This window comes from Bubalus kerabau, chromosome 19 (genome assembly GCF_029407905.1).
Source record: "Bubalus kerabau isolate K-KA32 ecotype Philippines breed swamp buffalo chromosome 19, PCC_UOA_SB_1v2, whole genome shotgun sequence".
Lineage (NCBI taxonomy): Eukaryota > Metazoa > Chordata > Mammalia > Artiodactyla > Bovidae > Bubalus > Bubalus kerabau.
Genome location: NC_073642.1, coordinates 70390112 through 70414842, shown reverse-complemented (window position 1 = coordinate 70414842; position 24731 = coordinate 70390112). Strand labels below are relative to the sequence as shown.

The 24731-nt window shown below is 58.9% G+C and overlaps 1 long non-coding RNA gene and 2 gene segments (V, D, J or C); 2 read left to right on the top strand and 1 right to left on the bottom strand.

Moving 5' to 3' along the window:
• Positions 1-803: 803 nt before the first annotated feature.
• LOC129634196 (uncharacterized) lies at positions 804-13653 on the bottom strand. The gene is made up of 3 exons (XR_008705469.1): positions 13282-13653; positions 3595-3675; positions 804-2860 (listed from the first exon to the last, which is right to left on the bottom strand). It is a non-coding gene; the product is annotated as an uncharacterized LOC129634196 (long non-coding RNA).
• Positions 2933-4703, top strand: LOC129634194 (immunoglobulin heavy constant epsilon-like). The segment is given in 4 exon segments: positions 2933-3343; positions 3462-3785; positions 3873-4196; positions 4269-4703. Coding segments are annotated over 4 exon segments (1329 nt in total).
• A 3747-nt stretch (positions 13654-17400) lies between the features above and the next one.
• Positions 17401-22835, top strand: LOC129634195 (immunoglobulin heavy constant alpha 2-like). The segment is given in 6 exon segments: positions 17401-17483; positions 17648-17950; positions 18142-18471; positions 18669-19001; positions 21355-21573; positions 21813-22835. Coding segments are annotated over 5 exon segments (1185 nt in total).
• Positions 22836-24731: the final 1896 nt, after the last annotated feature.

Here is a 24731-nt window from a genome sequence, read left to right as displayed (position 1 = left end):
GGCTAGAATTTTCTCTAGTGAGCTTGCCTACCCTGGAGGGGTGGGGCTGAGTGGGGATTGGCTGAGTTGAGCTGTATCAAACTGGGTTGAGCTAGGTTGAGCTGCACTGTGCTGGGCTGAACAGGGCTGAACTGGGCTGACCTGGGTTTAGCTGGGCTGAACTGGGCTGAGCTGGGCTGAAAAGGGTTGAGTTGGGCTGAACTAGGCTAAGCTGAGTTGAATAGGGTTGATCTGGGCTTAACTGGGCTGAACTGGGTTGAAGTTGGCTGAATTGGGCTTAACTGGGTTGAGCTTGGTTGAACTGGCTTGAACAGGGCTGAACTAGGCTGAACCGGGCTGAGCTGGGCTGAAAGGGTTGAGCTGGGCTGAACAGGGCTGAGCTGGGCTGAACTGGATTGAACTGGCTTGAACAGAGCTGAACTAGGCTGAGCAGGGCTGAACCGGGTTTAGCTGGGCTAAAAAGGGTTGAGCTGGGCTGAACTGGGTTGAACTGGCTTGAATAGGGCTGAACCGGGCTGAGCTGGGCTAAAAAGGGTTGAGCTGGGCTGAACAGGGCTGAGCTGGGCTGAACTGGATTGAACTGGCTTGAACAGAGCTGAACTAGGCTGAGCGGGACTGAACCGGGTTTAGCTGGGCTAAAAAGGGTTGAGCTGGGCTGAACTGGGTTGAACTGGCTTGAATAGGGCTGAACCGGGCTGAGCTGGGCTAAAAAGGGTTGAGCTGGGCTGAACTGGGTTGAACTTGCTTGAATAGGGCTGAACTAGGCTGAGCAGGGCTGAACCGGGCTGAGCTGGGCTGAACTGGGCTGGGCTGAGCTGAGCTAAACTGGGCTGAGCTGGGTTGAACTGGGTTGAGCTGAGCTGAATAGAGCTGAGCTGGGATGAACAGGGCTGAATAAGGCTGAGGAAGGATGAACTAGGCTGAGCCAAGCTGAACAGACTGAGCTGGGATGAGCTGGCCTGAGCTGCGCTGGTCTAAACTGACTGAACTGGACTGAACTGTGCTGAGCTGGGCTTGGTTGAGTTGCACTCGGCTTGACTGAGTTGAGCTGGGCTGAACTGAGCTTAGCTGGGTTGAGCTGGGCTGAACTTGGCTAAGCTGGGCTGAGCTGAACTGAACTGGGCTAAGTCGGGCTTATCTGGGCTGAACTGGGCTGAATAGGGCTGAGTTGGGCTGAACTGAGTTGAACTGGGCTTAGCTGGGCTGAACTAGACTGAGTTGGGCTTATCTGAGCTGAACTGAGCTGAACAGGGCTGAACTGGGATGAACAGGGCTGAGCTGGGGTGAACATGGCTGAGCTGGGCTTGGTTGAGTTGAGTTGAGCTGAGCTGAGCTGGGCTGAACAGTGTCGAGCTGGGCTGAAATGGCCTGAACAGGGCTGAACTTGACTGAGTTAAGCTGGGCTGAACTGGGATGAACAGGGTTGAATTGGGCTGAACTGGGCTGAACAGAGCTGAATAGGCTGAGCTGAATGAACTGGGCTGAGCCTGGGGGCGTGCTGCAGAGGGGGCTGAGGAAGGCCTTGAGGGGTCTTAATCCTCTCTCGATGGGGCTGTAGTTGGAATTCCCTAGGGGTCCACAGGCAGAGAACCAGGGGGCCTGGGCTGTTCAGGGGAAGAATGGGGTGGAGGGGCAGCCATGATGGAACAGCTCAGGGACCTGAAGGGCTAATCCACTGGCCACAGGGAGCAGAGCCCAGAAGGCAGAAGGTGGATCCACCCACAGGATGCCCACAAGGCCTGGGGTGATTTCTGGGAAGTGGGGGCTTTTGGATCCCCAGGGGGGTCTGAGTTAGGGTTGGGAGTGGGGAAGCAGCCTGGTAATTCCTGGGGGTCTCTGACCCAGGCCAAGGATATGGGTTGGTAGAGGGGACAGACTCATGGTTGCTGGGGTTCTCAGAGTCCCTGATCTCCAACGGGGGTCTGAGTAGGGACAGAAGAACATCCTGGTATCTCCTGGAGGTCTCTCTGGTCCCCAGGCACTGACAGGGGTCATGGGCTCTGAGCACCCACCTCCAGGACGTGGGTTGGCACCTCCATTCAAGCGTCCTGTGTCCAGGCACTCAGGCCAGGGGCAGTGACTGTCACTGCTCACTGGTGGGGTTCCTGGTGGTTCAGGAGGTGGAACACAGCTGCTCGCTGGAAGGGTCCCTGGGGGGGTCAGGAGGTGGAGCACAGCTGCTCGCTGGAAGGGTCCCTGGAGGGGTCAGGAGGTGGAGCACAGCTGCTCGCTGGAGGGGTCCCTGGAGGGATCAGAAGGTGGAGCACAGCTGCTTGCTGGAAGGGTCCCTGGAGGGTTCAGGAGGTGGAGCACAGCTGCTCGCTGGAGGGGTCAGGAGGTGGAGCACAGCTACTCGCTGGAGGGGTCAGGAGGTGGAGAACAGCTGCTCACTGGAGGGGTCCCTGGAGGGGTCAGGAGGTGGAGCAGAACTGGTCCCTGGAGGGGTCAGGAGGTGGAGCACAGCTGCTCGCTGGAAGGGTCCCTGGAGGGGTCAGGAGGTGGAGCACAGCTGCTTGCTGGAAGGGTCCCTGGAGAGGTCAGGAGGTGGAGAACAGCTGCTCGCTGGAGGGGTCCGGTGAGGGGTCAGGAGGTGGAGCAGAACTGGTCCCTGGAGGGGTCAGGAGGTGGAGCACAGCTGCTAGCTGGAGGGGTCAGGAGGTGGAGAACAGCTGCTCGCTGGAGGGGTCCCTGGAGGGGTCAGGAGGTGGAGCACAGCTGCTCGCTGGAAGGGTCCCTGGAGGGGTCAGGAGGTGGAGAACAGCTGCTCGCTGGAGGGGTCCGGTGAGGGGTCAGAAGGTGGAGCAGAACTGGTCGCTGGAGAGGTCAGGAGGTGGAGCACAGCTGCTCGCTGAAGGGGTCCCTGGAGGGGTCAGGAGGTGAGAAAAGGACCCAGAAGAAGCCATCTATCCCTCAAGGCTGGAGCAGAGTCCCAGTGTTCCCTGAGCCAGACCACCCCACCTCAGCTCCACAGCCCACCCCAGGTGAGCAGTCAGCCTGGCACATATGGGTGACAGTCCTGAGACCAGCGCTGACCCTGGTCCTGTCCCCACAGCCTCCATCCAGCCTCCATCCATCTACCCCTTGAGGCTCTGTTGCACAGAAGAAGCCCGTGTGAGGCTGGGCTGCCTGGTCAAGGACTACTTCCCAGGGTCAGTGACTGTGACCTGGGACACAGTGCCCCTGGACGGGAGCACCCTGACCTTCCCTAGCATCCAAATGTCGAGCTCCAGTCTCTACACTACCACCAGCCAGCTGACCATCTCGGGCGAGCAGTCCAAGCAGTTCACCTGCAGAGTTTTACACGCTGAGACCAACTCCAACTTGAATAAGACCGTCAGCACTGGTGAGCCAGGGCTGGGGTAGCTGGGAGTAGGGGGCGGGCCAGCCAGGCTGGAGGAACAGGGAGGAGAGGCTTGGGGTCTCCAGGAGACCAGCCCCATGCCTGCCACCTCTGCCCCCAGAGTGCACCAAGAACTTCAGTGACCCCTCAGTGAAGCTCTTCTACTCCTCCTGCAACCCCAATGGCGACACCCAAACCACCATCCACCTCCTGTGCCGGATCTCCGGCTACACCCCAGGCAAAATCAAGGTCACCTGGCTGGTGGATGGGCTCAAGTCCGAAGAGCTGTATGCACGATCCGGCCCCGAGATACAGGAGGGCAATCTGACTTCCACCTACAGTGAAGTCAACATCACACAGGGCCAGTGGGTGTCCGAGAAAACCTACACCTGCCAGGTCAACTATTACGGCTTCAACTTCGAAAGCCACGCCCACAGGTGCACAGGTACAGCCCTCACCTACACCAACACTCAGACACCAGGGGCTCAGGGAGGAGGGCGGCCAACCTCACACGGGCCCCTCTCGCACACAGCCGAGTCCGAGCCCCGCGGCGTGAGCGCCTACCTGAGCCCACCCACCCCCCTCGAGCTGTACGTTAACAAGTCACCCAAGATCACCTGCCTGGTTGTGGACCTGGCCAACGAGAAGAACTTGAGCCTGACCTGGTCGAGGGCAAACGGGAAGCCTGTGCACGCAGGCCCCCCTGAGATCAAGCGTCAGTTCAACGGGACGGTCACCGTCACGTCCACCCTGCCGGTGGACGTCACTGACTGGGTAGAAGGCGAGACCTACTACTGCAAAGTGAGCCACAGCGACCTGCCCACGGACATCCAGCGATCCATCTCCAAGGATGTTGGTGAGCGGCAGGCTGAGGGGAGGTAGGCGGGCCTCCTGAGAGAAGCCTGACTAACCACACACCTGTCTGCAGGCAAGCGTCTGGCCCCCAAGGCCTACGTGTTCTTGCCAGACGGAAAGGAGCTGGAGAATGAGGAGGAGCTCACCCTCACCTGCATGATCCAGAAATTCTTCCCCAGGGACATCTTTGTGCGGTGGCTGCATAACAAGGAACTGATGCGGGCAGACCAGCACACCACCACACAGCCCCACAGGGCCGACAACAACACCCCAGCCTTCTTCGCCTACAGCCGCCTGGCGGTCCCTAAGGCCAACTGGAAGAGGGGCGATGAGTTCACCTGCCAAGTGATCCACGAGGCACTGCCCAGGACTAGGACCCTGGAGAAATCGGTGTTCATTAACAGCGGTAAATAATGCCCGGCCTCCCACCCGCCCCTCTCCAGGGGCAGGAGAGGGGCCAGTGGGACCTTCTGTCCACTGTCAATAAACACTCTGGTGCCTGCTCAGAGCCCTGGGCATGCCTGTTCTTGGGGCTCGTGGGCTGTGGGTCAGGGTGGTGGGGGGGATGTCCCGGCACAGAAGAAGGGAAGGCTTGGCAGGTAGACAGGGCTGAGGCAGGGCTCTGTCCAGCATCCCTCTCCATGTCGAGGCCCTCCCCCTACCCCACTATGAATTCTGCCGACTCAGCAAGTTCTAAGAGCCAGAGGGTGGTCTTAGGGGAGGGACCACAGAGACCTCAGCCTTTTCTGGGGGTCTCAGACCCCTGGGTGGGGGCCTCCACCAGAGGCTCCTGCCAGCCCCTCTGGACACAGATAAGCCCCCAAGCTCCCAAGTCCAGCTGCTCACACAGAGGCCCTCCAGATAGAGAAACGGGTCAAGTTAGACCCACATACAGGCGCCAGCATGCGGGTCCCTCCACTGTCACCTCCGAGGCACAAACAGACCAGCTGTGCACGTGGGCTAGTGTGGGGTCTGCTCCTCTGGCCTCCACCGCTGAACTCCCCCTACCCAAGCGGCCCTGCTGGGCCGGGCTCAGTGCCCAGTGCCCCATCTTGCTGCTTAGCCTCACTCCACTCTGAATCGGTCTGGGACACACCCATCACTCTCAAGCACCCTCAGGCCACCATGTCCACTGGTGCCAAGGCTCCACACCCATCCACTGCCAGCCACAAGCAGCATCCCACACACTCACAAGAGGCCCACCCTCTCACCCAGAACACACCCTCACACCCTCTCAGCCAGGCCATACCCTCTCACCCTCTTACCCAGGCCACACCCTCTCAGCCAGGCCACACCTTCTCACCCTCTTACCCAGGCCACACCCTGACACCCTCTCACCCAGGCCACATCCTCACACCTTCTTACCCAGGCCGCACCCTCTCACCCAGGTCACACCCTGGACCCTGGACCCTCCCTTGCCCCACGTGGTTTCCTGCGGTGGCCCCAGCCTCCCCAGGCCAACCCTTCTCTGTCAGTTGCACCCCACAGATGACCAGTTGGATGCACAGACACATGGGAACACACACGGATACACACACTGACACACATGGACACACAGACACGTGGACAGACACACATGGACACACACCTGAGTGCACACAGACATGGACACAATCACACAGACATGTATGTGGACAGCACACAGGCACCACCACACGCACACAGAAAGCACCACCTGCACAACCCACACCCTGAAAGGCGCCCAGAGTGGAGGCTGTGCTGGGAGAGGAGAGGCCCAGCCCCAGGACGGGAGGGGCAGAGGGCTGGGGGCAGCTCTGGATTCCCACAGGTTGGGCAAGGTCCACATGTCTGGGCACAGCCTTCAGGCGCCCCTTGTGATGATCTGTTGACTCCAGGGGCCGTCCGGGTCCAGGCTTCTCCTGAGGGCTCCAGGCAGGGAGGCCCAGCCCCGTGCTTTTCGAGGGGCCCCCAGGCTGACCAGAGTGAAGCTGAGCAGAAATGGGACCCAGGGGGCTGGGCTAGGAGGCCACGGGCTATGCAGTTCACGGAAGAGGGCACTCCCCAGGCTGTGGGACCACCACCTGCCATGGAGCAGGGAGTCAGGGTGGGACAGAGGTGAGGAGCCCACAGAGTTGAGTGCAAGTGAACCAGCAGTCCCCAGAAAAGCTGTGCAAAATGGTGGGAGACAAAACACCAACCACCTGGGGGTAGAAGGATGGACGACAGAAGGCAGGGGCCCGGAGTCCCCCACACAGCTGCCTGCCGGCTCAGGGGCCTCCTGTCCCCGTGGCCAGGGCCGGCTGGAGGGGCCAGAAGCAGGGGCCACCCAGGACCAGGGCACCAGGCCCAGCTCCCTCCACTCCCTAAGGGTGGCCAGGCCTGTCCTCCCCACCTTGACCCCAGGCCAGGGGGCTGACCACCCTGTGCCCACAGAGCTGGCCCTCGAGGACCTGTGTGCAGAGGAAGCTGAGAGTGAGGAGCTGGAGGAGACCTGGACCAGCCTCCTTGTCTTCATCGTGCTCTTCCTGCTCAGTATGAGCTATGGCGCCGCCGTCAGCCTCTGCAAGGTGGGCACGGATGCCCCACTTCTGGGCGGGGCGCCCTGAGAGGGGGAGCCCCAGCTGGGCTCAGAACCCGCCTCACACGTGCCTTCCCCCAGGTGAAGTGGGTCCTGGCTGCCGTCCTCCAGGGGCAGCCCCAGGGCTCCCAAGACTACACCAACGTCACGCAGCGCCCACTGCTTCCTGGTGTCTGAGCATCCCTGCGGCTGCCAAGCTGCCCTGGGAAGGAGGAAGGAGCAGACAACCACTGAGGGGCTCAACAACCAGCACGCAGGTGTCCAGACAGTCCGGCTCAGCCTCAAGGTCAAAGACAACAAGGAGGCCCACCATTCACAGCCCCACACCCACCCTACTTAGGGAAAAGCCCCAGGAGAGCATCTGTCCCCTCCAGAGACCTGGGCTGGGCGTGGACACTGACCACCCTAGGCTCCTCCCAGGCCCCTGGGGTGGGGGCCATGTCCTGACTAACAGAACCGCCCCCAAAACACAAGGAGGGCCTAGAGCTCACAGCCCACCCCATGCTCAGAGTCCAGAGCCCACCAAGACTCAAGAGCCCCAGTCCAGCCCAACCAGCATCTGAGTCTAGCCCAACCAAGCCAAGAGCTCCCTCCCCAGCCTCCATCCTGCCTCCTTGCCCCAGGTCCAAGAGCCCTGCCCCCCACCCCCTGCCCTGTTCCCATGTCCACCCTCCCTGCTGTCCACCCCCAGACCTTGGGCCTGAAGAATAAGGGGGCAGGGAAGCCCTTCTGGGGAGAGCTGTGAGGGTTTTCAGGACTGCAGGCAGGGCCTCCAGAGTGGGAGGCAGGTCCCACAGAACAGGGGGATTACCACAGGGCCTGCCCCGCAGCTGGCTCAGCCCAGGCCCACCCCAAACACCCCATTCAGTCCAGCAGCCCATCCCAAACCCCCCCACTGCGGCCTTGTCTGACCTCTCTCTCCACAGGGCCTGTACTGCAGCCCACTCAGCCCAGCGGCCCACCCCAACCCCCTCCCCACTCAGCCCAGCGGCCCACCCTAACCCCCTCCCCACTCAGCCCAGGCCCACCTCAAACGCTCCCCCCACACACACTGTGGCCTTGTCTGACCTCTCTCTCCTAACTTTCCAAGTAAAGTTCATTAAAGTAAAAAATCCCATGAACATACTTTAGGGGAGGTACCTGTGGTCCCATGGAAGTGGGAGGTACCTCCACCCAAGGAAGTGGACAAGGAGCAGAGGGAAGCAGGCAGAAGACAGCTCTGGGTCCTGAGCACCCAATTATCCAGCCAGGCCTGATTCAAGCATCCTTCGATGCCCACAGAGACCCTGTCTCAGCCTCCACCACACCTGCTCCATGGCCTCCAGCCCAGACTCACACACGGAGCGTGTGCCCTTCCCCACACGGAGGTCAAACAACAGCCCCACTCCCAGCAGGCAAACCCTGGGGGGTCAGTCATGGTCAGCGCTGACAGGAGAGACCATTCATGGTGAAGACCCTTCTGAGAGCCACCATCCATGCTAGGAGACCACACCCCATGGATGCCAACATGGACCAAGCAGCCTGCAGGGATCGAGGGTAGACTACCTAGACCACCCAGGTAGATTGAGGGTTGGGCAACTCTGAGGTTGTCCAGAGACACCAAGAGTCTGATCCAAATAGAACATGAGACCAGGAGAGAGCCTCATACAAGGCCACGGCCACGGCCCTGCAATGCTCCACCCTCACAGGTCAACACGACACACTCGCGCAGACCTGTACAGTCTCAGGCAACCAGGCCTGAGACCAGACCCCACCGCATGGTGCTCTCAAGCCGGGGCCAGGCACCCTCCTCCCTGTCCCCTGAGCTGGGGCTCCTGAGGGCACAGTGGGGTGTCTTCTCTCTCTGACTTGCACCCCAGACCATGAGACCCACTGGGGACCCCAGAATGAGGACCACAAGGGCTCAGCCCTGTGAGTTGGGCGTCATCACACACAGACCACACACATCTTCCCAGAGTCAGGAGGGAAAGGGCTGAGGTAGGAGACAGAGGGCCCTGGGCTGAGCAGGTGGAGTTTGCCAAGTGCAGTAAGTGATTCCCTGAAACTCCAAGGCAAAACTAGAGACAGGAGCTGAGCTCTGCTCAGGTAGAGACAAGAGGACCCTATCTACCACTCCTCAGGTCAGGGAATCCTCCCCAACTGCACCTGTGAAGGAAGGCTCCTCCGGGGTCACAAAGGGAGGGTGTAACCCATAATAAGTGTGGTCAAACCTCCAGTGAGCCTGTGCTAGAATCTTTCTCAGTAGAAAAATGCATATGCATATGGGGAGGGCCTGAGGACAGGTCAAGTGTGGGAAAAGAGGTGAGGTAATCGGCCAGAGGAGAACAAAACCCAGAAGAACTGCCCCATAGACATGAGTCAACACACACATGAGTCTACACACACATGAGTCTACGTACACATGGGTCAATGTACAGATGGGTCTACGTACACATGAATCAACATACATGAGTCTACATGCACATGAGTCAACATACACAGGAGTTAACACACATGAGTCAACACACACATGAGTCTACACACACATGAGTCAACATACACAGGAGTTAACACACACATGAGTCTATGTACACATGGGTCAATGTACAGATGAGTCTATGTACACATGAATCAATACACATGAGTCTACATACACATGAGTCAACATACACAGGAGTTAACACACGAGTCAACACACACATGAGTCTACACACACATGAGTCAACATACACAGGAGTTAACACACATGAGTCAACATACACATGAGTCTACACACACATGAGTCAATGTACACGAGTCTATGTACACAGGAGTCTACATACACATGAATCTACATACACGAGTCAATATACATGTGAGTCTACATACACGTGAGTCTACATACACATGATCCAACACACACGAGTCAACGTACATGAGTCTACATACACATGAGTCAACATACACATGAGTCAACATACACATGAGTCAACATACACATGAGTCTATGTACGTGTGAGTCTACATACACAAGTCAGCATACATGTGAGTCTACTTACATGTGAGTCAACATACACGTGAGTCAACACAGACATGAGTCAACATAGACATGGGTCAACACACACACGAGTCAACATATACATGAGTTAGCAACCTCTTCACTGCACTCCTCCCCATTAGGGAGGATGCCCACACCCTTTCTTTCCAGGCCAGTATCTCTGCCTTGCTCTGTCTTGAATAAATAAACCTCTTCTCTGTGTGCTTTCCACATGTTGTGCTGTGTCTCTAATCATAAACGTCACACCTGTATTTACAGTGTTTGCCTCCTTGGAACATTCGTGTTTTCAAATGAGGCAAGAGCCAGGTGATCCTTCTTTCTAGTCTCCAGCCTCTGGTACTCTAGCAGCTAGGACTCTGGGATTTCATCCAGGCTATGCAGGTCCAATTCCAGGGCAGGGAAATAAGCTCCTGCTTCAGGACCTCTCCCTGCTGTCTCCCTGAGGACAGTGGCAGGCAACCCCTCTAGTGGGGCTGGATGGTGAGTGCTCGGCCAAGAGCAGGGCCGCAGAGAAGGACAAGAGGAAGGGTTATGCCAGCCAGCTGGGTTCTGAACCAGTGACCCTGCTGCACGTGCCCTCCCAGCAGCAAGATGCCAGCTTCTCAGGGTCCCCTTTGTCCCTCCTCCTCTTCCTTCTCCATTAACCCACCATTGAATGGTGCCCCCCAGAAGTTATGTCCACATCCTAAGCCCTGGAACCCATGAGTGTGACCTTATTCAGTCTTTGCAGATACGATTAAAGGATTTTAGAATGAGATTGTCCAGGTGGGCCCTAAATCTAATGACAAGAGTCCTTACAAGGGACAGAGGAGGGGAGGTCAGACTCGGGGTCGGAGGTCATATGAGGACAGAGGCAGAGATCAGGGCGATGCCTGGGATGCCTGGGCAGTCAGAAGCTGGAGGAGGTAGGAAGGCAGGGAAGAGCATGGCCCTGCCCACACCTTGATCTTAGGCATCTGGCTCCAAGTGAAAGTCACTCAATCGTGTCCAACTCTTTGTGACCCCATGGATTATACAGTCCATGGAATTCTCCAGGCCAGAATACTAGAGTGGGTAACCTTTTCCTTCTCCAGGGGCTCTTCCAAACCCAGGGACCAAGCCCAAGTCTCCCTCTGGCTCTAAAGCATGAGATTGAATTTCTGCTGTTTTGAGTCCTGCAGTGAGATCTTTGGCCTGGCCCCAGGACCCTCACTGCCAGCCAGCAGGCCGTAGCCATGCTGAGGCCCCTCCTGCTTCTGAAGAAGCCCAGGAGGACTCGTCCAGTCCTAGCTCTGTCCTCTCCAGCCTGGACCCACATTGAACAAGTCCCTGACTCCCGAAGGTGCTCAGTGAATCTTACCAACAGTGCCCAGTAGGGCTCAGACCCTTCCCCCAAACTCTGCGGGCTCTCAGTCCTATAGACCCCATGTCCATCCATCTCAAATCCAAGCTCTTCTTTCTGCCCAAAGCTCCATGCCCATCTGTGACCTTGGTAGGGTAGTGTTGTCTGTATAGGGGCACAGGATGCTGGATAGGGTGGCCCCCAAAACACCCACCACCTTCCTCTGTTTCCTGCATGCCCGCCAGGCCACATGTGACCACACATCCTGAGTCCCGTTCCTCCAGCTCTCTCAGGGACAGCACCAGAGGACATGAGGGACACAGGACCCCCAGAAGGCACAGAGCCCTGGGCACTCGAGGGCAGGCAAGAAGAAGGATTCTCGGAGCCAGCCATCTGTGATGCAGACACCACTGATACAGTGGGCATGGAGTGGACCAAAGGCCAGCCGGCAGCCTGGGAGGAAATGTCCCTTGTGGGTGGCGCTATGGGTGACCCAGGGTTCATGATAGACCCCAGAGGTCCTTAAGCCAAGCCAGGGTGTATGTGCCCACCTGGCATGCCGCCCTGGGCTCCCTTTCCTCCATCCATCTCCTCCCACCCTCCCGGCCCCACCCCTGCCCCAGGGAAAAGCCAGTCTCCCCCTGAGGCCCAACATCTCCACCTGCCAGCCACTCTCCCCACAATAGTATTCTTGCCAGGAGGGGATTTTTGGTCCCTGTATTGCTCCAGAACCTTCTGTGTGTGAAGAAATGAAGGAACAGGGCTTCCCTGGTGGCCCAGTGGTTAAAATTCACCTTGCAATGCAGGGGACACCAGTTCGATCCCTGGTCCAGGAAGATCCCACCTGCCGCAGAGCAACTCAGCCCGTAAGCCACAACTACTGGGCTCTAGAGCCCACAAGCTGCGCCTGCTGAGCTCACCCCAGAGCCCGCGCTCCACATGAGAGAGGCCGCGGCAGCGAGAGCCTGCACACCGCAGTCAGAGCAGCGCCTGCTGCCTGCAACCAGAGAAAGCCCGCGCATCACAACCAAAGACCCAGCACAGCCAAAAGTAAAAATAAACAAATAAATTTTATATGAACACAGATGCAAACCAAGCCCCTCAGCCCCGTTGTGTGCCCAGGCAGGGGTCACCTCCTGAGGATCACCAGGGAGGCCAAGCACCTGGGCAGCTGGAAGGGCAGTTGGTGGGAGAATCCTGGGCAGGAAATAGGGCGGAGGCAGCAGGGGCAGGAGATCAGCCACCCCCACCACACAGGACTCCAGACTCCAGACAAGGGTGACCCCCACACCCCATCTCCAGCTCCAGTCGAGGACCCCACCACTCCTGGAAGAAGAGGAAGGGTTGTGGCCAGGCTGGAGAGGCCCCACCCCCACAAGCCACCCTGCACCCTGACGGTCTAGGAGGCCTGCTCGCTGGGGCCACCCTGAAGTGCCTGTGCCTCAGGGCTCCAGCCTCTGCTGACCCGTGCGGCCTCCTCTCCCTCCAGCCTCACTTCTTCGCCACTCTGGGACCATGTCTCCCTCAGTGATCCTAGGCCTCTGACTCTCTGTCTACTGTGGCCCCTGACTCTGGCTACTGTGGCCTCTGCTTCTTCCGCTGTGACCTCAGCTTCTTTTCACCTCGGCCCCCAGCACATCCTATGGACAGCCCCCTGGGGCCACGACCCCCCACCCACGGCACCTGCCTCTGCACCCACAAGGTCTCAGGCCAGGGTCAAGTTCCTGGGGGTCCCACAGTCCAGGCCACACACACCTGGCCCCACCACAGCCAGACCACAGACCAGACATGACGTGAAGGCAAGCGGCCGCAACTGGCGGGACAGGAAGTGGGTGAGTGACCCCATCTATGGGGTCACGCAGCCGATCCCAGCCTGCCCCCCACAGCATCAGCCTCACCAACAGCCCAAATGGCCCAGAGCAGGGCAGGGTCAGCTGAGACTACAAAGCCATCAGGAGGGCCTGGACAAGGCCTAGGCCTCCACCCACTCCGGCGCCCCTGGGGCAGGCGAGCAGAGGGACCTGCAGGGCGGGGCCACATGGCCAGAAGGCAAGGGCCACGCCCAGCTACACTGGACCCTTGGGCAGCCACGAGCAGGTGGGTCCCAGAAGCTGTTGAGGGTCGCCTCCTCTGTAGTTGGGCATACTATGGCCTCCTGGGGTGGGAGGACAGAGGCCAGGCTCCAAAAAGAAAGGCAGACTGCCACCCACCAGACACAGAGCAGGATGCTATACACAGCAGGCTGGGCTGAGCTGGGAGCTGAGAGCTGGACTGGCCTGAACTGGGCTGGGCTAGGCGAGCTGAGCTGAACTGGGTAAAGCTGGGCTGAACTGGACTGGGCTAGGCGAGCTGAGCTTAATTAGGCTAAAATGGACTGAGCTGGGCTGCACTGGGCTGAGCTAGGTGAGCTGAACTGAACTAGGCTGAACTGGGCTGAGCTAGGTGAGTGGAACTGAACTAGGCTGAACTGGGCTGAACTGGGCTGAGCTAGGTGAGCAGAACTGAACTAGGCTGAACTGGGCTGAACTGGGCTGAGTTGGGCTAGCCTGAGATGAACTGGGCTGAGTTGGGTGAGCTGAGCTGAACTGGGCTGAGCTGGGCTCAATTAGGCTAAAATGGACTGAGCTGGGCTGAACTGGGCTGAGCTAAGTGAGCTGAACTGAACTAGGCTGAATTGGGCTGAACTGTGCTGAATTGGGCTAGCCTGGGATGAACTGGGCTGAGTTGGGTGAGCTGGGCTGAGCTGGGCTCAATTAGGCTAAAATGGACTGAGCTGGGCTGAACTGGGCTGAGCAGGGCTAAGCTGGGCTGAGATGGGTGAACTGGGCTGAAATGGGCTGAACTGGGCTGAACTAGCCTAGGCTGGGTTGAGCAGGGTTGAGCTGGCCTGAGTTGGGTGAGCTGGGATGAACTGGGTGGAACCGGACTGAACTGGACTGGGCTAGACAAGCTGAGCTGAACTGGGCTGAGCTGGGTGAACTGAGCTGAACTGGGCTGAACTGGCCTAAGCTGGGCTGAGCAGGGTTGAGATGGCCTGAGCTAGGTCAGCTGGGTGAACTGGGCTGGACTGAGCTGAACCAGACTGAACTGGGCTGGGCTAGGCAAGCTGAGGTGAACTGGGTAGCGCTGACCTGAACTAGGCTGAGCTGGGTTCAATTAGATTAAAGTGGACTGAGCTGGGCTGAACTGGGCTGAGCTAGGTGAGCTGGGCTGAGCTGAACTGGGCTGAGCTGGGCTAGGCTAGGCTGAGCTGGGCTGAACCAGGCTTAGATGAGCTGAGCTGGGCTGAGCTGCGTGAACTGAGCTGAACTGGGCTGAAATGGGCTGAACTGACCTAGGCTGGGCTGAGCAGGGTTGAGATGGCCTGAGCTAGGTCAGCTGGGTGAACTGGGCTGGACTGAGCTGAACCAGACTGAACTGGGCTGGGCTAGGCAAGCTGAGGTGAACTGGGTAGCGCTGACCTGAACTAGGCTGAGCTGGGTTCAATTAGATTAAAGTGGACTGAGCTGGACTGAACTGGGCTGAGCTAGGTGACCTGGGCTGAGCTGAACTGGGCTGAACTGGGCTAGGCTAGGCTGAGCTGGGCTGAACCAGGCTTAGATGAGCTGAGCTGGGCTGAGCTGCGTGAACTGAGCTGAACTGGGCTGAAATGGGCTGAACTGACCTAGGCTGGGCTGAGCAGGGTTGAGCTGGCCTGAGCTAGGTCAGCTGGGTGAACTGGGCTGGACTGTGCTGAACCGGACTGAACTGGGCTGGGCTAGGCAAGCTGAGGTGAACTGGGTAGCTGACCTGAACTAGGCTGAGCTGGGTTCAATTAGGCTAAAATGGACTGAGCTGGGCTGAGCTAGGTGAGCTGGGCTGAGCTGGGCTGAACCAGGCTGAGATGAGCTGAGCTAAACTGGGCTGAGATGAGCTGAGCTGGGCTGAGCTTGGTGAACTGAGGTGAACTGGGCTGAAATGGGCTGAACTGGGTTGAACTGGCCTAGGCTGGGCTGAGCAGGGTTGAACTGGCCTGAACTGGGCTGAACTGGGCTGGTCTAGGCAAGCTGAGCTGAACTGGATAGAGCTGAGCTGAACTAGGCTGAGCTGGGTTCAATTAAGCTAAAATGGACTGAGCTGGGCTGAACTGGGCTGAGCTAGGTGAAGTGGGCTGAGCTAGGTGAGCTGAGCTGAGCTAGGCTGAACAGAGCTGAGCTGGGCTAGGTTGGGTGAACTGAGCTGAACTGGGCTGAGATAGGTGAGCTGAGCTGAACTAGGCTGAACTGGGCTAAGCTGGGCTAGGCTGGGCTGAACTGGGCTGAGCTGGGCTGAACTGGGCTGAGATGAGATGAGCTTGGCTGAGATGAGCTGAGCTGGGCTGAGCTGGGTGAACTGAGCTGAACTGGGCTGAAATGGGTTGAACTGGCCTAGGCTGGCTGAGCAAGGTTGAGCTGGCCTGAGTTGCATGAGCTGGGCTGAACTGGGCTGAGATATGTGAGCTGAGCTGAACTAGGCTGAACTGGGCTAAGCTAGGCTAGGCTGGGCTGAGCTGGGATAAACTGGGCTGAGCTGGGTGAACTGAGCTGAAATGGGCTGAACTGGGTTGAACTGGCCTAGGTTGGGCTGAGCAGGGTTGAGCTGGCCTGAGCTGGGTGAGCTGGGCTGAACTGGGCTGAATTGGACTGAGCTGGGCTGAACTGGGCTGAGGTAGGTAAGCTGAGCTGAACTAGGCTGAACTGGGCTGAACTAGACTGAGCTTGAAAGGTTGTTGCTGAGCCATGAATGATGCTGGAATTCTTGGCCTCCAGAGTAGAGGAATTCAATCCAGGGCCAGTGACAAGGCTTGATCTCTCAGAGCTTTTGTGTGATAAAGATTTATTAAAGTATGAAAGAGATAGAGACAGCTTCTGACATAGACATCAGAAGGGGGCAGAAAGAGGGCTCCCCTGCTAGTCTTTAGGAATAAGTTATATGCCTATCAGGAGGCTGTTAATTAGAGAAAGGAAATGTCTCAAAACTCAGAGACTGGCACCAGGCCCCTCACCCACAGCATGCATTTTGAGATAATGTTGACACAAAGCGAGTCATCCCAGGCCATAAAACGATTGACATCAATCTTAAAGAAAGGCAGGTTTCCAAGCAAATACACGGTTTCATTAACATAGCTTAAGATAATATTTGCATGGGTAAAATATACTGGTTTGTCAAGTTGGTTCTGAGTCTTGGGTGGAACTGACTTGAAGAAAGGCAGAGTCTAGAGTAAATACATAGTTCATTAGCACAGCTTAAGAAAAACTTTTCCATAAGAAAAATGCTTTAGTTAGCTCAAGGTTTGAGAAAAGTTAAGTTCAGGTGGAACCAGGTGTCGTCATGGCAACACAGAATTTTGAAAGAAACCTCCTTTTAAATTTGTACAGAGAAGGGAAAAATCTGACGCTTGTAGTCTGTTTCCTCCTGCCGCTTAAGAGAGAGAAAAAATGCCTGACCCTTGCGGCCTATTTCCTCTGGAGACTCCTAGCCCTCCTGCCTGTTCCCCTCTCAGTTGGTCTAAACTGGGCTCTTCTTGGCTGAGCTGAGATTAACTGGGCTGTACTGAGCTGGGCTGAACTGGGTTGAAATGGTTTTAACTGTGTTGACCTGGGCCGAGTTGGGTTGAGCTGGGTTAAAATGGACTAATCTAGGCTGGGCTGGGCTGGGTTGAATGTGGCTGACTGGGCTAGTGCCCGAGTTGATCTGGAGGCGTGGGTTGAGCAGGGATCGCTCCCAGAGCCCTGCTGTCCAGCCAGATAGCACCCCGTGTTTCCTGGGGGCACACAAGGGCCACGCAGCCCCAGGGTGCACCTCTGCTCTGCCCTCTGCCTTCACCTGTTGACAGGAAGGGGCCTGTGAAAACACAGGTGTAGCCCACGCCCTCTGTAGGGGCCATCCAGGGGGCAGCCCTGAAGGACTGATTTGTTACTGGGCTTCCAGCCTCAAAACCCTTGTAGTCCACGGAAGACAAATGCTGGTTTAGGAGAATGGGTGGGGGGCTTCGTCGGGGCGGGGGCAGGGGGGGAGTGTGACTGAGACATCACCCAGGCAGTGGGAGGGGACACAGAAGGCAGGCTTCCCCCTCCCCACCGGAGCCCCAGGACAGCCAAACTAAGCCCCCACAGACTCAGCTTCGAGCCCAGGCTGCTGTCTCTGTTTAGCCCGCTCTCTACTTCTCACCATCCCCCACACCCTGGGGGAGGGCAAGCTGGGCCCACCACACAGAGGACAGCTGAGGCTCCTACAGTGCCCACAGCCTCAGCTGGTCAGTGAGAGAGCCCTGTGTCAGCCAGGACCCCCACCCGGGAGTGGACTGACCCAGAGGCCCCGTCTGAAGAGCATGTGTGGTCCCCATGCTCAGAGCCCTGAGGGGCATGCTCAGAAATGGCTCGCCTGGACTCAGGTGGGCACTGCTGACCCCAGGGGCGCCTCGTACAAGCTGAGCGACCTTGGGCCAGGCACTCACCCTCTGTGTAAAGGAAAGGTGGGCACCGCCCTGTGTCCGCGGGGCCGTCAGGGGTCCGGTCAGCAGAGGGCTGCTGTCTTACAGCGCACCCTGTGTTTCAGAGAGTGAAACCAGCCCCAGCATCTTCCCGCTGAACCTTGGGAACGACGACCCAGCCGGGCAGGTGGTCGTCGGCTGCCTGGTCCAGGGCTTCTTCCCATCGACACCCCTGAGTGTGACCTGGAACCAGAATGGCGACAACGTGTCCATCAGGAACTTCCCCGCCGTGCTGGCCGGGAGCCTGTACACCATGAGCAGCCAGCTGACCTTGCCGGCCAGCCTGTGCCCAAAAGACCAGTCCGTGACCTGCCAAGTGCAGCACCTCTCCAAAGCCAGCACGACCGTGGCCGTGCCCTGCAAAAAAGGTCAGAAAGCAGGCTGGGGTGAGGCCCCATCCTCCCACCCCGACCCAGCGTGGACCATTTTCCTGTGGGCACTCTACTCAGACAAGAGGGGGTTGAGCCCCCAGTGGGGGTGCCATGAGGGGCCCGGGCTGGTGCTGGAGGCCAGGGGAGGGGGGCAGAGGGCCCACTGACCTGCCCCGTCTCTCTTTCAGACCTATGTCCGTGTTGCGTGTCGAACTGCGAGCCCAGCCTGTCCGTGCAGCCACCAGCCCTCGAGGATCTGCTCCTGGGCTCCAACGCCAGCCTCACATGCACACTGAGTGGCCTGAAAAGCGCCGAGGGCGCCAGCTTCACCTGGAACCCGACAGGTGGGAAGACCGCCGTCCAGGGGTCGCCCAAGCGTGACTCCTGCGGCTGCTACAGCGTGTCCAGCGTCCTGCCGGGCTGTGCCAATCCCTGGAACAGCGGACAGACTTTCTCCTGCTCTGCCACCCACCCTGAGTCCAAGAGCTCACTGACCGCCACCATCAAGAAAGACATAGGTGGGTCTGGACCACCGTGCGTGGGCAGCTGGGCACTCCACACACAAGGCACCCTCCCAAGCCTGCCCCTCCCTCTCCAGCCCTGCCCACTCCTCACAGAAGGAGACTGAGGCACGGGAAGCCCAGGGAACAGGAAGCCCAGGGGACAGGGGTGCTCTCCTCCCTGTGCGACCCCTGACCCACTCTCTGCCCTGCAGGGAACACATTCCGGCCTCAGGTCCACCTGCTGCCGCCGCCGTCGGAGGAGCTGGCCCTCAACGAGCTGGTGACGCTGACGTGCCTGGTGCGGGGATTCAGCCCCAAGGAGGTGCTGGTGCGCTGGCTGCAGGGCAATCAAGAGCTGCCCCGCGAGAAGTATCTGACCTGGGGCCCCCTGCCTGAGGCTGGCCAGAGCGTCGCCACCTTCGCCGTGACCAGCGTGCTACGCGTGGATGCCGAGGTCTGGAAGCAGGGGGACAACTTCTCCTGCATGGTGGGCCACGAGGCCCTGCCCCTGGCCTTCACCCAGAAGACCATCGACCGCCTGGCGGGTAAACCCACCCACGTGAATGTGTCCGTGGTCATGTCAGAGGTGGATGGGGTCTGCTACTGAGTGCCCCACCCCCAGCTCTTGAATAAACTCTGTGCTCGCCTGAAGCAGCTCCGCGCTTCCCTGTGGCCGCCTGTCTGTCCGTACTCCTCCTCGGGGTCTGCGCACACTGGGAGGGGGCAGGTCCCACGAAGAAAGCCACAGCGCCAACCCTCTCCAGGCCTCGGCGTCCCTTCAGCCTGGCGCTGGACATGCCTTCACGGCTGTGCACGTGTGTGTGTGTGTGTGTGTGTGCACGCGCGTGCGCACACACATGGGTGTGTGTGTGCACGTGCGCACACACATGGGTGTGAGCACAGCAGTGAGGGCTGAGCTAGGGCTGACCGTGAGAAGCAGACACAGCCTGGTGGGCACTGGAAGCAGTGGCCCCACGAAAGTCCCCGAGGTGGGGAAGGGGTGACTCGGTCACTTGTAGTTCAGGAAGCTGCCTCTAGGGGCAGCCGGCAGGCACGAGCCAGTCAGAGCGGGGAGCCAGAGCCCGCCCAGGACGGGGCTAGAGGAGGAGAGGCTCAGAGAGGGCTGGACACCAGGGGCCCTGCGCCACCCTCTGCACAGGAGAACCCCTGACGGAACAGAAAGGGGCCACCCCAGCCCCAGGCACGGCTCTCCCCACCCCACACCCCACTGCTCTGCACGTGTACTCAGGGGTGCGCGCACACACGCACACAGGCTCTCATGTATGCACATGTTCTCTCTCTCACACGCGTGCACACACACGCACACGTGCACGCCTGAGCCCTGCAGGTGCAGGAAGTTGGCAGCCCAGACCCAGCTCTAGGAAGGCTAGGGGAGTCCCCGCCCAAGCGCCCAGAAGTTCCCCAGGCCCAGCTCCACTGCCCCAGGCCCCTCCTGGCCTCAGGCCCCCTGTGTGTCCAGCTGGGCACAGCTCAGGGACCCATTGCAGAAGCCCAGCACCTGCTCCCTGCTTGGCCTCCAGATTCAAGTCTCCCATCCCTTCCTGAGCCCAAGTGTGGCCCACACCATGGACAGTATGGTGGGCAGAGGGAGGGGTCAGAAGAGAGCACCTCCACCCAGGGACCCTCGATAGCTTCTGCTCAGAGCTCTGGGCAGGCGGGAAGCCTGGGGAGACGGAGCCCAGGAGGACAGGCCATGACTGCTCTGGGGCACCTGCTTCAGGGCCCCACAAGGGGGCAGCTGGGCCCCTGCTCTTGTCTAGACACCTTCTGGGCCCCCCCAGGGGACATGGCCTTCTGGCTGCCTCTCTCTTCTCCCAGGGCCAAGGTGGGCTGGAGACCCCTGCCAATGCTGGCCATTGCCCCCCTCTCAAGAGTCAGTCCCCAAGGGTAATGGATGAAGCAATGGGGAAGTGCTGCCCCAGAGAAGGTGGACCAGCTGCCTAGAGCCAGGACCTGACCACAGGAGGAGCTTTCTAGAGAGACGGGAAGGAGGAAGGGTCAGTAGATGAGGGTAGAGCCAGCAGACAGCACAAAGAGAACATGTAACGGATGGAAGGGTGGACATACAGGTGGACAGGAGGATGGATGGATGGACAAATGGACCAAGAGGTGGGTGGATGAGTGAATGGTCAGACAGATAGATGGGTGAACAGATGGACAAATGGATAGACAGACAGCTGGATGTATGGAGGTTGGGTGGGTAGATAGACAGATGGACAGGTGGGAGGGTGAGTGAGTCAACAGGTGAATGGGTGGGCAGATAGTGGATGGATGCAGAGGTGGACGGATGACTGGATGGATGACTGGATGGTCAGCTATGACAAGCAGGTCCAGATCCCACCTAACAGGCAAGGCCTGGGCCTGGGACCCAAGCTGGGGCTTCACCTGGGCCTTCCTTGTGTCCCGGGAGAGCAACAGAGCCCCTTGGTCTTGTCCACCCAGCCCTCGACACACCGAGCAACAGACCAAGACCCATGTCCCCAGCTGGAGCACCCTGCAAGCGGGTGTGGCTGGTCTTCTCTGGCCCCCCCAGGGCCCAGGCCAAGAAGGCCCAAGAACAAGGGCTTGCTGAGGAAGCAGGCAGGGCTGGGAGTCAGGAGACCGTGGTCTTTAACTCTCCTTGGGGCAGCAGAGCTGTGCCCACCCTCCTGCCCTGCCACGTCTCTCCCTAAGGTGTCCTGAGACCCCAGAGGTGGGAGTTCTGCAGGTGTCTTCAGAGCTGCAGGGTTCTGGCCCCTCCCCTGGGCATCTGCAGCCTCAGTCCTGAGACCGGGCACTGGCTGTTAGTGCACCCTCCTGAGACTCAGGGCAGGGGAGGGCGCTGGCCTGGCCCCACCTGCACAGGCCCAGGCCTGGCAAAGCCTCTGTGTCTTACAGAACCTCAGCCCTGGCTGGTGCTGGACCTGATGCAGAGCAGCCCCGAGGAGGACAGCCCAGAGGACAGCCCAGAGGCCAGCCTGTGGCCCACGACCGTCACCCTGCTCACCCTCTTCCTGCTGAGCCTCTTCTACAGCACAGCACTGACCGTGACGAGCATCCGGACCACACCGGACAGCCGGGAGGTCCCCCAGTACTGAGCAGGAGCCAGCCGGGCAGGTGGGCAAGGAGGCAGAGCTGTGGGCTGAGGGGCGGGAGTGCCCAGCCTTACCAGAGCTTGACTGTCTGGCCTCAGAGGGGGATGGTGCCTGCACAGACACTAGGGGCTTGTGCAGGCCGGGGGCAGGCCCTGTGTGCCCCTCCAGGGCAGGCCATCCCTGGACTCGGCCACAGGGCATTGGCAAGGACCCTGCCCACCTCGGGAACCCACCAGGCCCTGACCCCTCTTGTGTTGGCAGGAAGAAACTTGAGGAGCCTCCAGAGAGCCCAGCTGGATAACAGACATCAGTCCCAGTCAGAAGTCACAGGCCCACCCACAAAGGCCTTCCTTTCTGGTGCAATAAATTATCCCAAAGGCAGAAGTTTTCAGACTCTGAATGAGGGGAAGGGAAGAAGAGGGGCAGAGGCTCTGGAGACACAAATGCCTGCCTCATGGATGAAGGAGGGTCTCAGATGCATGGATGGATCATGAGCTGATTCTGCCCCCCAAATATTAGGCAAAGACTAGAGCTATGCTTCATCAAACAGAGTATAAAGTAAAAGCTCTACAATAACTGAATTCAAGTTCTTGGCCCTGAACACTGAGTCGTGGTCCTGATCACTAGGCCCTGGTCCTGATTACTGGGCCCTGGTCCTGATCCCTGGGCCCTGACCCTGATCACTGAGCCCTGGTCCTGATCATTGAGCCCTGGTCCTGATCACTGAGCCTTGATCCTGATCACTGAGTCCTGGTCCTGATCACTGAGCCCTGACCCTGATCACTGAGCCCTGGTCCTGATCACTGAGCCCTGGTCCTGATCACTGGGCCCTGGTCCTGATCACTGGGTCCTGGTCCTGATCACTGAGCCCTGGTCCTGATACTGGGCCCTGGTCCTGATCACTGAGCCCTGGCCCTGATCACTGAGCCCTGGTCCTGATCACTGGGTCCTGGTCCAGATCACTGAGTCTTGGTTCTGATTCTGAGTCCTGGTCCTGATCACTGAGTCCTGGTCCTGATCACTGAGTCCTGGTCCTGATCATTGAGTTTTGGTCCTGATCACTGGGCCCTGGTCCTGATCACTGAGCCCTGGGCCTGATCACTGAGTCCTGGTCCTGATCATTGAATTTTGGTCCTGATCACTGGGCCCTGGTCCTGATCACTGAGTCCTGGTCCTGATCACTGAGTCTTGGTTCTGATTCTGAGTCCTGGTCCTGATCACTAAGCCCTGGTCCTGGTCACTGGGCCCTGGTCCTGATCACTGGGTCCTGGTCCTGATCACTGGGCCCTGGGCCTGATCACTGGGTGTTGGTCCTGATCACTGAGCCCTGGGCCTGATCACTGAGTCCTGGTCCTGATCATTGAGTCTTGGTCCTGATCACTGAGCCCTGGTCCTGATACTGAGTCCTGGTCCTGATCTTTGAGTCTTGGTCCTGATCACTGGGTCCTGGTCCTAATCACTGGGCCCTGGTCCTGGTCACTGAGTCCTGGTCCTGATATCTGAGCCCTGGTCCTGATCACTGAGCCCTGGTCCTGATCACTGGGCCCTGGTTCTGATCACTGAGTCCTGGTCCTGATCACTGAGTCTTGGTTCTGATTCTGAGTCCTGGTCCTGATCACTAAGCCCTGGTCCTGGTCACTGGGCCCTGGTCCTGATCACTGGGCCCTGGTCCTGATCACTGAGCCCTGATCCTGATCACTGAGCCCTGGGCCTGATCACTGGGTGTTGGTCCTGATCACTGGGCCCTGGTCCTGGTCACTGGGCCCTGGTCCTGATCACTGGGCCCTGGTCCTGGTCACTGAGTCCTGGTCCTGGTATCTGAGCCCTGGTCCTGATCACTGAGCCCTGGTCCTGATCACTGGGCCCTGGTCCTGATCACTGGGCCCTGGTCCTGATCACTGAGCCCTGGTCCTGATCACTGAGTCCTGGTCCTGATCACTGAGTCTTGGTCCTGATCACTGAGCCCTGGTCCTGATCACTGAGTCCTGGTCCTGATCATTGAGTCTTGGTCCTGATCACTGAGCCCTGGTCCTGATACTGAGTCCTGGTCCTGATCTTTGAGTCTTGGTCCTGATCACTGGGTCCTGGTCCTGATCACTAAGCCCTGGTCCTGGTCACTGAGCCCTGATCCTGATCACTGGGTGTTGGTCCTGATCACTGAGCCCTGGTCCTGATCACTGGGTGTTGGTCCTGATCACTGGGCCCTGGTCCTGGTCACTGGGCCCTGGTCCTGATCACTGAGCCCTGGTCCTGATCACTGGGTGTTGGTCCTGATCACTGGGTCCTGGTCCTGATAACTGAGCCCTGGTCCTGATCACTGGGCCCTGGTCCTGATCACTGAGTCCTGGTCCTGATCACTGAGTCTTGGTCCTGATCACTGAGTCCTGGTCCTGATCACTGAGTCTTGGTCCTGATCACTGAGCCCTGGTCCTGATCACTGAGTCCTGGTCCGGATCATTGAGTCTTGGTCCTGATCACTGAGCCCTGGTCCTGATACTGAGTCCTGATCCTGATCATTGAGTCCTGGTCCTGATCACTGGGTCCTGGTCCTGATCACTGAGCCCTGGTCCTGGTCACTGAGCCCTGGTCCTGGTCAGTGGGCCCTGGTCCTGGTCAGTGAGCCCTGGTCCTGGTCAGTGGGCCCTGGTCCTGATCACTGGACCCTGGTTCTGATCACTGAGCCCTGGGCCTGATCACTAGGCCCTGGTCCTGATCACTGGGCCCTAGTCCTGATCACTGGGCTCTGGTCCTCATCGCTGGACCCTGGTCCTGATCACTGAGCCCTGGGCCTGATCACTGAGCCCTGGTCCTGATCACTGGGCCCTGGTCCTGATCACTGGGTCCTTGTCCTGATCACTGAGTCCTGGACCTGATCACTGAGCCTTGATCCTGATCACTGAGTCCTGGTCCTGATCACTGGGCCCTGGTCCTGATCACTGGGCTCTGGTCCTGGTCACTGGGCCCTGGTCCTGATCACTGGGCTCTGGACCTGATCACTGGGTCCTGTCCCTGGTCACTGAGGCCCTGGTCCTCATCGCTGGTGCCTGGTCCTGATCACTGAGTCCTGGTCCTGATCACTAAGCCCTAGCCCTGATCACTGAGCCCTGGCCCTGATCACTAAGCCCTGGTCCTCATCCCTGGGTTCTAGCCCTCATATGCTGTCCATTCATCAGGAAGCCC